The sequence below is a fragment of the Ostrinia nubilalis genome, chromosome 28, assembly GCF_963855985.1.
Source record: "Ostrinia nubilalis chromosome 28, ilOstNubi1.1, whole genome shotgun sequence".
In the NCBI taxonomy this organism is placed as follows: Eukaryota; Metazoa; Arthropoda; class Insecta; order Lepidoptera; family Crambidae; genus Ostrinia; species Ostrinia nubilalis.
The window spans coordinates 1,158,921-1,173,761 of record NC_087115.1 but is presented as its reverse complement, the minus strand read 5'-3'; the positions used below and the strand labels follow the sequence as shown (position 1 = coordinate 1,173,761).

At 43.8% G+C, this 14,841-nt stretch overlaps 1 protein-coding gene across 1 annotated transcript in view; it reads right to left on the bottom strand.

Annotated features, from left to right (window-relative positions):
• Positions 1–367: 367 nt before the first annotated feature.
• Positions 368–14,841, bottom strand: part of LOC135085175 (uncharacterized) — a 35,783-nt gene continuing 21,309 nt past the window's right edge. The window contains exons 9-14 of the mRNA XM_063979928.1: positions 11,598–11,717; positions 9,768–9,908; positions 5,605–5,738; positions 4,754–4,837; positions 4,197–4,315; positions 368–3,682 (exon numbers count right to left, since the gene is read on the bottom strand). Of these exons, the coding sequence (XP_063835998.1) occupies positions 1,877–3,682; positions 4,197–4,315; positions 4,754–4,837; positions 5,605–5,738; positions 9,768–9,908; positions 11,598–11,717 (2,404 nt within the window). The 3' untranslated portion in view covers positions 368–1,876. The remainder of the gene's footprint in view (positions 3,683–4,196; positions 4,316–4,753; positions 4,838–5,604; positions 5,739–9,767; positions 9,909–11,597; positions 11,718–14,841) is intronic.

Genomic DNA, 14,841 nt, shown 5'->3' with positions numbered 1-14,841 from the left:
ACAGTTCATACATGTCTTTTTCGTTACTTCTTCACATCAGCCGGGATATCTTTTTAAATACTGGTGTGATTTAAATGAATTTGGTATCAATTTAAAGATAAAAGTTTAATCTTTAAAATGGTGGCACTTTTTTTGTTACTAACAAATTCGTTAGTACACAAGTTCGCGTGGAAACAACTTCATGTAAGTGATTCCATAGTTTTGCTCGCGAGTGTAATAAAAAAGTAAAGGTAGCCCGCACTTTACATGTCTCATCTTTTTGGCCCTACCAAACCTACCTACTAAAGAAATTGAAACTGTCAAGAAACAGCCCGATATTTTTAAAGATCCAAAATTATGATCTTGCAAATGTAAATAAAAAACAATGTATGAAACATAATTATGTATTTAAATGTATTTACAATAAAATATATAGTTACCAGACGTAAACTTACTTTCACAATATCAAAAATTACACTCTATTTAGTATGAAACTATTTTTTGTTTTATGGACTAACTTAGTGACGCCACAGTGGACTATAAACTCAAGAAAAAAGCAAATAAATAATTACAATGCTTTTATACTTAAAATTAATGATAAATGGCTGATTCTAGAGTCGGAAGTTCAATCCCTATCGACCGCTGGACTGTTGTGAACTCGTTCCTAATACAAGCATATTTAGATCGTTTCATCCACGAAGACGCGCCCCACCATTCTTCCGCTTATGTTTGAGTGTTATCGGTACACGCTAATGCTCCATGAGTGCACACGCACACTACAGTAATGCCTTACGGCTTGCTCGGACCACACTCCCCGCACCCCGCGCGACCGAGACAGAACATTAGTGGGGCGCGTCCGAGTGGATGAAACGATCTACATTTCCTCATAAATTAAAATATAGTGAGAAAAAACTGAACAGTATTTTGTGTAAAACGTTTTATCTTATGAATTAAAAAGTTGACAACTACTTTTGACCCTTAATTCCAAAACCATTCTCTAATGGTACAAAAAATTAAATAATATCCTAATTTTCTTTCATACACATAAGTACAGTCAGCATCAAATAGTTCGTGACACCCAAAGTAGCCAAAAAGTTCGCAACACGTGTTTGTTACAATCGAAATAAGGTTTTTGTCAACTTTTTGGCTAGTTTGGGAGTCACGAACTATTTGTAGCTAACTGTACTAAACTTAACTAAAATATACGCTTATAAACAAGGCTAATTCTTAAGTTACAGAGGTTGTTCGAAAAATTTACAATTTTACTTTAAAATTCGATGAGCACTTGCACAATTCTTGGAAAAACAGCACAAAATAATTTTCTTTTACCGTTGCAACAATGTCACAACTCTAGTGTCAGACCATGAGCCGCCATGTATGTCTGATCCGCTAGATGGCGGGACGTGGATGTGGGGTCTGACTGCTGCGTGATTGGTGGATTTTGACATATCTGTCAATGTCATGTCAAAAATAACCAATCATGCAGCATTTGGACCTCGCGTCTACGTATTGCCATCTGGCGGATTTTTCATTCGCGAAAACCCTCAAACACTAACTTAATAAAACTAACAAATCAATTGTGAAGCTTGTTTAACTAAAAGCAATACTCCTTTTGAGTATACATAAGTAAAAAATAATTACACAATAAAAAAAAATATCCAGTTCCCTTTAGGATTCTCAGAAGAATTTAAATAAAATTCAGTTATGTGATATATTTACGCCCGTATTCACAAACATTACTATGAGGTCTCACAGTGCGCGTGGACTCACAGGGTGACACACGAATCAATCACAGAGTTCTATTCAACGCTGGGCGTTCAATTTGCTGCTTCACTTAAGCAAGCATCGTTTGTGAATACGGACGTAAGCCCTCAAGTTGATTTTTTTCTGCGGTAGGTTAACACGCATCAAAATCAAATTCGTCATCCGATATGCTATCTAAATCCATTGATTTCGCATCGGACTTCGGCGGCAAGAGGTCTTCCAATGAAATCTTATCCGCTTCATAATCATTAACATCATTATTCCCAGTAACTTTATCATTACTGTCAGCAACATGATTGTAATTTGACTTATCATTATTTTCAGAAATCAAATCATTGATTGCTCTTTCATGATCTGTTAAATTTTCTCTGTCCTCACAGGCATTTGTGACATCATTATTAGCACCATTTTGTTTGTCTAAATCATTATTTTGATTGGATTCATCATTGTTTTTGTTATCTTCACCGATATGTTCGTTTAAATCATCCATGAGCTTTTTATCATCTACTTCTGTATCGCTAATATCGTCCATATCACCGAAACTAAGTTTATCTGATTTTTCTTCCACTTCCCCGTTAGTTTTGGCCGAAATTGTATCGCTAACTCGTTCATTATCATTAATTGTGTTTTCATTATCATTATTTGTATTTTCATGATCATTATTTGTGTTTTCATGATCATTAATTGTGTTTTCATGATCATTACTTGTGTCTTCATGATCATTATTTGTATTTTCATTGTCATTATTTGTGTTTTCATAATCATTTGTATTTTCTTGATCATTATTTGTATTCCCACTATCATTATTTAGAGTAGAATCATTAGTATCATCTTCCATGCTATTATCATTCTTATTATCTACAGTAGAGCTATTATTGCTATTATTAATATCGTCTTTGCAATCATTATTACTGTTTTCGTTATCCAAATCTACATTATCAGTATTTGTACGTTCTTCAGGCTTATTTTCAACGCTATCTACATGGTTAAAATCCGCAATAGTTTCTGTTCTATTATCATTATTAGACTTATCATTATTGCTTTCTCTACTATCATCATTAGAGACCTCAGTATTGTTTTCTGTTTTTGCATCATTGTCATTGCTTATTCCTGTACTATCTGTGTCTACATCATTACTTCTACTGTCATTATTTTCACGAATAACACTTACTCTAGAGATTTCGGTAACATCCTTCTCTGAATTTTCTAATTCAGAATTGACTTTATCAGCCGTCTCTGTCCCACATTCACTGTCCTTATCACTCACTCTATTACTTAAACCATCTTCTGTGCCAACATCCTCGTTAATTTTATCTTCTGTCTCTCTCGCACTTTCTTCGCTGTCCTTGTCTAGTCTTTCTCTATTGTTCAAACCTTCTTTATTAATATTTTCATCAGTTTCTATTCCACTTCTTTCACTATTTTTATCTACTCTCACTGCATCACTTACCGCCTCTGTTTTGCTATTTTCATCATTTTTAGCCCCAGCGTTAAGGTCTAAAATCGACTGACTATCATTAGAATCCTCTACATCTGCTTTCCTATTAGAAACCGGTTCATCAAACGGCACGTAATTAGTCAACAAGGATTCTTCATCAGACCCATTATTGCCGTTATCCCAACTGTCTTCGTTATCGAAATTATTAATAATATTCTCTATATCTCTCTTCATAGTGCCTTCAAACTCTAGTTTTACCTTTCTGCGCTTCCTCGCGACTTTCCCAAGACATTTTCTAGAGAATATCTTCTTCAAAGATAATGTTGTTAATGAATCCACTGTAGTTTTTCCTTCGCTGTCAGAACTGCTGTCCCAGTGAACAAATTCCTCGTCTTCTATGTCGTCTAGTTCAGTCTTAATGCTGACCATGCTGTCAAGACACAGTTGGGACTTGACAGTTGACAGGTAGGGGTAGACACAGCGCCTGTCGAGGCCGTAGTTCTGAAACAAAATTATGTCATAAAAATTCTAGTAATTTATTTTCTCTATGATAAAGTAGCACATCGTTTCGGTCAAATGTGGTCCACTGCTGGACAAAGGCCTCCCCCAAGAATGAAAAAAACTCTTAAAACTCCTTTGTTTTTGCAAGTAGACTTTTAAAAGGCACTTTTACATGTCCCAGTATTAACCCTACCACTGCTTCGGGACAATAAACGGGCCAGTGCTGAGAAGAAGCAGCGCAAGAAACTCATACCCGTTTTCACCATCAATCCCCAATTTTTAAGTGACCCCTATGGTATCAAAACTCCTGTTTATGTGTTATCGTAGGGGTCACTTAAAAATTAGGGACTGATGGTGAAAACGGGCATCAGTCACTTTTGTCAGCCTTTTTCAAAAGTTCGCAATCCTATCCTACTATACTATAAATGTGAAAGACTATGATGATGTCTGGATGTTTGTTACTCTTTCACACAAAACAACTGAACCAATTTTGATGAAACTACAGTATTCTCACCTTAGGCACGCGAGACACATCGTTTTGCGTTTCCAGAAGACCGTCGCATCGTGTTATCCGCACTTGCACCGGTTTGATTCTCGCCTTGACGTCCGGGTCAACCTTTATTTCACTTGAGCCTGAAGAACAAACCAAAATCATTAAAATTTCTTTATTTGCGTAATTCCAGGTACATAAGCGGTCTTACATAGATTTGGTAGGTTTCACTGGCTCGAACTAGGAAGCGTGCAAATATTAAAGAGTAGTGGACTTAGACATTGGAAGAGATAAGCTCTTTCCTACGGGGACATCCCGTTATTTGCAGGTATTGTTTTTCGCAGGATCAGTTTGATTACAAGTATTGTTTTCCCATTAGCAGCTACCTGGATGCATTTTAGAAATAACCGTACTGCAGAAAACCGTACCTGCAAAATGGGATACAGCTTTGTGGACAGTAATGCAGGATCCTGCAAAATGGGTTGCCGTGGTAAAGGTCCCTAAGACTGATAAGTGCACTTTGCAGTTTCTTTTTTGTTTTTAGTTAATTTTGTGTCGTTTGTGTGAAAAACAAAACTCACCTTTCTTTTTAGACAAGCAGATGGCCTCGTGTTTCTTTTGGTTCTTTAGAAGACTGTACACACGCTTGCAGTTGCTACATTTACCTGTAAATTAAACGGGAATATTAATATTATTCTTCCTTCCTTCGGCCTGATCACCACTTTAAGACCTTCTGTGTTGTGGTTTGACGCTGACTATACTACATAGTCAGCGTCAAATGGTTCGTGACACCCAAAGTGACCAAAAATTTGACAACAACTTTATTCCAATCGTAACAAAGACGTGTTGCGAACTTTTTTTTTGGTCACTTTGGGTGTCACGAACTATTTGACGCTGAATGTAGATAAGTATAGATCGATACTGTGACTATTTTATGAGGACCATCGATATCGATGTTGCGTCGCACATTATCGCGTGGCGCTCATCGTTGACTTAGGACACCACCATATTAGATCAAAAGCTAGTAGGTCGCGACTTTAAAGGTATATAGCATTTTCCGAGTTTAATACTCGTAAAATGATCAACTTTTCTTTCATTTTTTACGTTGCAGTATGGAGTTTCATACAAAGAATACTGACAGCATCGAGTTGATACGGTTACGATCCCTTTCCGGATTGGTAAATGTGCTACGTCCTTTAGTCCTTAGCTATAGCTATAGTCCGGTCCACGTATAATTTCGTCCAATGACCCCAAGCTACCCATCCTTATCGCTCGCGCACTCACTGCGGGCGCCCGTCGCACAGTCGCGACAGCAATATAATTACGCGCGAGCGATAAGGATGGGTAGCTTGGGGTCATTGGACGAAATTATACGTGTTCGGCGACCGGGCTTAAGTACATTTCTACCTAAATGGTGTGTACAGTGCCTTACCGCCAGGCCTGTTGTCCTCGCCGCCGCAATGGTGGAGCCGTAGCAAGTTGCCCGTGGGGAACAGTCGCCAGCAAGACGGGCACTTCTTGTCCGGAACCTCTGGCCAGGGCACACACTTGGAGGTTGCGATGTGTCTGGAACAAATTATATTAATGATTCACACTGTAAATACTGGGACGTTTTTAACCTACTGCAATGGACGGAGTATTTAAGCGTATTGGTTATTACTAATTAGCTACTTAACTACGCTTCTAGCTAGCTAGCAGCGCCTGTGGCTACCTAGCTAGGCATCTAGCTACCTAACTACGCTTCTAGCTAGCTAGCAGCGCTTGTGGCTACCTAGCTAGGCATCTAGCTACCTAACTACGCTTCTAGCTAGCTAGCAGCGCCTGTGGCTACCTAGCTAGGCATCTAGCTACCTAACTACGCTTCTAGCTAGCTAGCAGCGCTTGTGGCTACCTAGCTAGGCATCTAGCTACCTAACTACGCTTCTAGCTAGCTAGCAGCGCTTGTGGCTACCTAGCTAGGCATCTAGCTACCTAACTACGCTTCTAGCTAGCTAGCAGCGCTTGTGGCTACCTAGCTAGGCATCTAGCTACCTAACTACGCTTCTAGCTAGCTAGCAGCGCTTGTGGCTACCTAGCTAGGCATCTAGCTACCTAACTACGCTTCTAGCTAGCTAGCAGCGCTTGTGGCTACCTAGCTAGGCATCTAGCTACCTAACTACGCTTCTAGCTAGCTAGCAGCGCTTGTGGCTACCTAGCTAGGCATCTAGCTACCTAACTACGCTTCTAGCTAGCTAGCAGCGCTTGTGGCTACCTAGCTAGGCATCTAGCTACCTAACTACGTTTCTAGCTAGCTAGCAGCGCCTGTGGCTACCTAGCTAGGCATGTGGCTACCTAGCTAGCAGTGTTGGCACTAATCAATTAATTTTTTAATCAATTAATTAATTTGATTAATTTTAATCATGATTAAATTAATCCTGATTAAAATAATCATGATTAAAAAAGTAATCATAATCATGATTAATTTGTTAATCATTAATCAATAATCATTAATTTGATTAACTTGATTAACTTCTTAAATGTTCTATCGAAAACAATGTTAAAACATTGAATTCTAATATTAGATGTTTGGTTTTTAGGCTACAATTCTATGACAGGTCATACCTAGATAAATATAAGGTAACCTAGACTGCCCCCCGCCCCCTTCCCTCGCTGAAACTTCCGGTGCAGTCTTCCGACCTCCCGTAGGAGGATATCAGTCCACTTCCCCTACCGTTCCAGCACTTACTTGCAACCCCACACTCCCACCACCTGCCCCCGACCCCTAGCCTCCCCTGAAACTTCTGATACGAAGTCTCCTGCACCTCCCCAACACGCAAAACCTCCTAGCTTAACAACCCCACCCTTCTATTGAATTGCCCACGCGTGGGCCTCCCCCCGAAACTTCTGGTACGAAGTCTCCTGCACCTCCCCAACACGCAAAACCTCCTAGTTTAGCAACCCCACCCTTCTATTGAATTGCCCACGCGTGGGCTTCTCCCCGAAACTTCTGGTACGAAGTCTCCTGCACCTCCCCAACACGCAAAACTTCCTAGCTTAGTAACCCCACCCTTCTATTGAATTGCCCACGCGTGGCCCTCCCCCCGAAACTTCTGGTACGAACTCTCCTGCACCTCCCCAACACGCAAAACCTCCTAGCTTAGCAACCCCACCCTTCTATTGAATTGCCCACGCGTGGGCCTCCCCCCGAAACTTCTGTTACGAACTCTCCTGCACCTCACCAACACGAAAAACCTCCTAGTTTAGCAACCCCACCCTTCTATTTAATTGCTCACGCGTGGGCTTCTCCCCGAAACTTCTGGTACGAAGTCTCCTGCACCTCCCCAACACGCAAAACTTCCTAGCTTAGCAACCCCACCCTTCTATTGAATTGCCCACGCGTGGGCCTCCCCCCGAAACTTCTGTTACGAACTCTCCTGCACCTCCCCAACACACAAAACGTCCTAGTTTAGCAACCCCACCTTTCCGTTGAATTGCCCACGCTTGCGCCTACCTTGGGAGGGGGGGACTTCTCCCCTATCGTCAGCCAGCCCGCTTAACTTCGATCCTGACCCAATTTTGCTGGAGGATACCGGAAGAATAGAAGGAATTGTGAGAAACAAAACTAGTGCGATAAGTGTTTTGAGTAGTGAAAATTGACGCAGTTTTTTGGGAAAACGACAGTACAACTCCAGATCCCCCCTTTGCTAGATATTTTATAAGTCGCGGGTACCTTTTCATACACTCCCAACCCTTTTCTTATGAAAATAGTAGATAGTTAATCAAATAATCAAATTAACGATTAATGATTATGATTAATTAATCTTAATCAAAATTTTTGATTAATGATTAACTAATCATAATCAAAAAAAATTGATTATGATTTTATTCATTAATTTTTAATCATTAATCAGATTAACTTTTTGCCAACACTGCTAGCTAGGCATCTAGCTACCTAACTAGGCTTTTGGCTATCTAGTCACGCCTCTAGCTACTTAATTAGGCTTCTGGCTACCTAGCAGCGCCCCTGGCTAGCTAGCAGCGCCCCTGGCTACTTAGCTCCGTCTCTGCATACCTAGCCTCGCTTATCCACCTGAAGATACCTCTGGCCACCTAAAGATGCCTTTAGTTACTTACCCAAGTATCATACAACCCGGCCCAAGTTATCATACAGAGGAGCAGTCTCATTCTAACACAAGTTTTACAAACTTAAAAGGATGATGAGTCTCATCACAACATCATTGTTAAGACTTTTATCGATAAATAAATAATTTTGAATTTTTGAACTAGCTACACTTCTAGTCAGCGCTTTTGACGGCTCCCGCTTAGAATCTCATGCTTTGAAACCAGAACCACCCTTGCCTGCTGTACCTATAGTAACTAGTTCTCAACTCACTCTGTATATCGGTGCGCTTACCAAGGCCAAGCCGCTGGCTTACGTTTACTACTCCTGGCACCGCTTGACTACTTTTGGCGGCGTTTGAATACTCCTGGCGGCGCCTAGTAGTGACTCACTCTCTATATCTTCGCTGTAGTAAGTTCGCTGGCCCTAGTAATAAATCCACTCACTCTGTATATCTGTGCGCGCTGCTGTACCGGCCCCGGCAGCGGCGGCAGCAGCTTCTGGCTAGCTAGCATCATTTCTGGCTACGTTGACAACTTTTGGCAGCGCCTATTCCTAGCGAAGCCTGGCTCCTCGGGGCGGCGCCTGATTACTCCTGACGGCGCTCGACTACTTTTGGCGGCGACTGACTTTTTTTAGCGGCACTTGATTACTCCTGGCGACGATTGACGACTTTTGGCAGCGTTTTCGAAGACTCCCGCTATGAATCTCATACTTTAGAGTCCAGAATCATGTCTATAGTACTTAGTAATAGTAAATCAACTCACTCTGTATATCTGTGCGCGCTGCTGTACCGGCCCCGGCAGCGGCGGCAGCGGTAGGGCCGGTGTTTGACGCGGTGTTGCGTGTGGTGGTTGACAACCTCTTCCGGCGTACTAAACCATTCGGAACAAGCGTTACACGCTAGTCTGGGGCTTAGTGGACCGTCGGTTCACCGAGTGAGAGAGGTTTGATTACACTACGACTTCTCGTGGTCGCCACTCGAGAACTAGCTAGCTAGCAACGCCTTTGGCTAGCTAGTTGCGCCCCTGGCTAGCTAGCGATACCTCTATATAGCTAACAGCACCCTTAGATAGCTAGCAGCGCCCCTGGCTAGCTGGCAGCACCCCTGGCTAGCTAGCAGCGTTTCTGGCTAGCTAGCAGCGCCCCTGACTAGCTAACGGCGAGTCTGGCTAGCTAGCAGTGTCTCTAGCTACCTAGCTGCGCCTCTGGCAACCTAGGTTCACTTCTAGCTACCTAGCCAAGTCTTTAGCTACCCATCTAGCTATCTACTGATGCCTCTGGCTTCCTAACTATGCCTCTTGACTACCACGCGATTAAGCGATGCTTTTGGTCCCCTACCAATGCCTCTGGCTACTTAGCTACGTCGCTGACATTGCGTTGACTACTCTTGACGGCGCTTTCAACTGCTCCCACTTTGAATCTCGTGCCTTGAAGTCTGAACCACGCCTCGCCTGCTGTACCTATAGAAACTATGTACATAGTTCTCCACTCACTCTGTATATCTGTGCGCGCTGCTGTACCGGCCCCGGCAGCGGCGGCATCGGTAAGGCCGGTGTTTGACGCGGTGTTGCGTGTGATGGTTGACTACCTCTTCCGGCGTACTAAACCATTCGGAACACGCGTTACACGCTAGCCTGGGGAATAAAATACATAGTTGTAATCTAGCTTTGGGCAGACAGGGTTTAAAGAAGTAAGTAAAACATCATTTGCTTCCGCCTTTGGATAGGTTGCCCCGCCTCTAGCGACTTATGCCCGTTTTCACCATCAATCCCTAATTTTTAAGTGACCCCTATGACAAAAAAAAGGTTAAGAACCACTGTTATAGATTGATGGTGAAAACGGGCATAAGCCACTCTTCTGGCTGCCTAGACACTACTCTGGCTACCTAGACCCTATTCTGGCTACCTCGACACATTTCTGGCTACCTAAAAACACACTTCTGGCCTCTTAGACATTCTTCTGGCTACCTAGACTCTTCTAGCGTACTGAACCATTCGGAACACGCGTTACATGCTAGTCTGGGGAATAAAATACATAGTTATAATCTAGCTTTGAGGAGACAGGGTTCAAAGTAGTAAGTAAAAAATAATTTTATATGGCCTTTGGATTGCTAGCGCCGGCTGTGGCTACTTAGCCCTGCTTCTAGCGACCTAGCCACTCTTCTGGATACCTAGCCACTCTTTCGGCTACCTAGCCAGGTCTCTGGCTACCTAGCTTGTCTCTGGCTACCCAGCTTAAGTCTTTGGCTACCTACCTAGGCATCTGGATACCTAGACACTCTTCCGGCTACCTAAACACTCTTCTGGCTATTTAGACACTTTTCTGGCTACTTAGACACTCTTCTGGCTAGCTAGCTAGGTCTCTAGCTATCTAGCCCCGCCCTGTGGCTACTTAGCCCCGCCTCTAGCTACCTCGCTACGTGTCTAGCTACGCTTATGTCAACCTAGCAACGCTTCTGTCAACTTAGCTACTTTTTTGTCTACCTAGCTACGCTTCTGTCTACCTAGTTACGCTTTGTTCTACCTAGCTACGATTCTGTCTACCTAGCTACGCTTCTGTCTACCTAGCTACGCTTCTGTCTACCTAGCTACGCTTCTGTCTACCTAGCTACGCTTCTGTTACCTAGCTAGTCACTCTTCTGGCTAGCTAGGTAGGTCTTTGGATACCTAGCTAGATTTCTGGCTACCTAGATACTCTTCTGGCTACCTAGCTAGGCATCTGGCAGCCTAGACACTCATCTGGATACCTAGCTAGGTTTCTGGCTATCCCGCTAAGCGTAGCATGATAGCCAGAAACCTAGAGCGCCTAGCAATCTTGCTACTCCTCTGGCTACCTACACACTCTTCTGGCTACTTAGATGTGCCTCTTGCTACCTAGCTTGATCTCTGGCTACCTTGCTTGGTCTCTAGCTATCTAGATACTATTTTGGCTACCTACCTATGCCTCTGGCTACCTAGACACTCTTATGGCTAGCTAGGTAGGTCTTTGGATACCTAGCTAGACTTCTGGCTACCTAGACACTATTCTGGCTACATAAACACACTTCTAGCTTCTTAGACACTCTTCTGGCTAGCTAGCCAAGTCTCTGGCTACCTCGGTACGTGTCGAGCTACGCTTCTGGCTACCTAGCTTGGTCTCTAGATACCTAAAAACTCTTTTGACTATTTAGACACTCTTCTGGCTACTTATATGTGCCTCTGGCTACCTAACTAGGCTTCTGGCTACCTAGCTGGACCTCTGGCTACCTAACTAGGCTTCTGGCTACCTAGCTGGACCTCTGGCTACCCAGCTAAAGACTAAGCTGCCTGTGTGTATATACTCACTCGGGGCTTGTGTACTGGACAGTGTGACATCTCACGTGACTCGTGAGCGCCTGATTGCTGCGTAGAGACAACGCGCACACGACACAAGCGGACTCTGGTGGCTTCACTGGCACTGACAACCTGTGGACTGGCTACTTAGATGTGCCTCTGGCTACCTAGCTAGGCCTCTGACTACATATCTACGCCTCTTCGCTAGGCCTGTGGCTACCTAGCTAAACTTCTAGCAATCTAGCTACGCTTCTATCCACATAAGACACTTTTCTGGCTACCTAGCTTGGTCTGTAACTACCTAGATACTCTTTTGGCTACCTATCTAGGCGTCTGGATACCTAGACACTTTTCCGGCTACCTAGCTAAGCCCCAGACTACCTAAACACTCTTTTGGTTATTTAGACACTTTTCTGGCTTCTTAGACACTCTTCTGTCTACCTAGCTAGACCTCTGGCTACCTAGACACTCATCTGGCCACCTAGACACTATTCTGGCTACATAAACACACTTCTGGCTTCTTAGACACTCTTTTGGCTAACTAGCTAGGTCTCTGGCTACCTCGCTACGCCTCTGGCTACCTAGATAGGTTTCTGGCTACCTAGACTTCTTCTGGTTGACTCCTAGACACTCTTCTGGCCACCTACACACTTTTCTGGCTACTTAGATGTGCCTCTGGCTACCTAGGTAGGCTACTGGCTACCGGCTACCTAGATAGGTCTCTGGCTACCTAGCTAAGTCTTTGGCACTGCCTGTGTGTATATACTCACTCGGGGCTTGTGTACTGGACAGTGTGACATCTCACGTGACTCGTGAGCGCCTGATTGCTGCGTAGAGACAACGCGCATACGACACAAGCGAACTCTGGTGGCTTGACTGGCACTGACAACCTGTCGACTGGCTACTTAGATGTGCCTCTGGCTAACTAGCTAGACTTCTGGCTACCTAGATACTCTTTAGGCTACCTTTCTAAGCGTCTGGATACCTAGACACTCTTCCGGCTACTTAGATGAGCCTCTGGCTACCAAGACACTTTTCTGGCTATCTAGCTAAACCCCAGGCTACCTAAATTCTGGCTATTTAGACACTTTTCTGGCTATTTAGACACTCTTTTAGCCACCTAGACACTATTTTGGCTATCTAAACACACTTCTGGCTTCTTAGACACTCTTCTGGCTACTTAGACACTTTTCTGGCTACTTAGACACTCTTCTGGCTACCTAACTGGACCTCTGGCTACCTAACTAGGTACCTAGTTAGGCCTCTAGCTACCTCGCCAAGCCTGTGGCATATACCTATCAACACCTCTGGCAACATAACTCCGCCTCTGTGTATAATATACATAATGCATTGTATATACTCACTCGGGGTTTGTGTACTGGACAGTGTGACATCTCACATGACTTGTGAGCGCCTGATTGCTGCGTAGAGACAAGGCGCATACGACACAAGCGAACTCTGGTGGCTTGACTGGCACTGACAACCTGTGGACTGGCTACTTAGATGTGCCTCTGGCTACCTAGCTAGACTTCTGGCTACCTAGATACTCTTTAGGCTACCTTTCTAAGCGTCTGGATACCTAGACACTCTTTCGGCTACTTAGATGAGCCTCTGGCTACCAAGACACTTCTGGCTATCTAGCTAAACCCCAGGCTACCTAAATTCTGGCTATTTAGACACTTTTCTGGCTATTTAGACACTCTTTTGGCCACCTAGACACTATTTTGGCTATCTAAACACACTTCTGGCTTCTTAGACACTTTTCTGGCTACTTAGACACTCTTCTGGCTACCTAACTGGACCTCTGGCTACCTAACTAGGCTTCTGGCTACCTAGTTAGGCCTCTAGCTACCTAGTTAGGCCTCTAGCTACCTCGCCAAGCCTGTGGCATATACCTATCAGCACCTCTGGCAACATAACTCCGCCTCTGTGTATAATATACATAATTATGCATTGTAATACTCACTCGGGGCTTGTGTACTGGACAGTGTGACATCGCACGTGACTCGTGAGCGCCTGATTGCTGCGTAGAGACAACGCGCATACGACACAAGCGAACTCTAGTGGCTTCACTGGCACTGATAACCTGTGGACTGGCTACTTAGATGTGCATCTGGCTACCTAGCTAGACTTCTGGCTACCTAGACACTCTTCCGGCTACTTAGATGAGCCTCTGGCTACCAAGACACTTTTCTGGCTATCTAGCTAAACCCCAGGCTACCTAAATTCTGGCTATTTAGACACTTTTCTGGCTATTTAGACACTCTTTTGGCCACCTAGACACTATTTTGGCTATCTAAACACACTTCTGGCTGTTTAGACACTCTTCTGGCTACTTAGACACTCTTCTGGCTACCTAACTGGACCTCTGGCTACCTAACTAGGCTTCTGGCTACCTAATTAGGCCTCTAGCTACCTCGCCAAGCCTGTGGCATATACCTATCAACACCTCTGGCTACATAACTCCGCCTCTGTGTATAATATACATAATTATGCATTGTATATACTCACTCGGGGCTTGTGTACTGGACAGTGTGACATCTCACGTGACTCGTGAGCGCCTGATTGCTTCGTAGAGACAACGCGCACACAACACAAGCGAACTCTGGTGGCTTCACTGGCACTGACAACCTGTAGACTTGCTACTTAGATGTGCCTCTGGCTACCTAGCTAAGCCCCAGACTACCTAAACACTCTTCTGGTTATTTAGACACTTTTCTGGCTATTTAGACACTCTTTTGGCCACCTAGACACTATTTTGGCTATCTAAACACACTTCTGGCTTCTTAGACACTCTTCTGGCTACTTAGACACTTTTCTGGCTACTTAGACACTCTTTTGGCTACCTAACTGGACCTCTGGCTACCTAACTGGACCTCTGGCTACCTAACTAGGCTTCTGGCTACCTAGCTTGGTCTCTAGATACCTAAAAACTCTTTTGACTATTTAGACACTCTTCTGGCTACCTAGCTAGGCTTCTGGCTACCTAGATACTCTTCCGGCTACTTAGATATGCCTCTGGCTACCAAGACACTTTTCTGGCTACCTCGCTAAGCCCCAGACTACCTAAACACTCTTCTGGTTATTTAGACACTTTTCTGGCTATTTAGACACTCTTTTGGCCACCTAGACACTATTTTGGCTATCTAAACACACTTCTGGCTTCTTAGACACTCTTCTGGCTACTTAGACACTTTTCTGGCTACTTAGACACTCTTCTGTCTACCTAGCTAGACCTCTGGCTACCTAGACACTC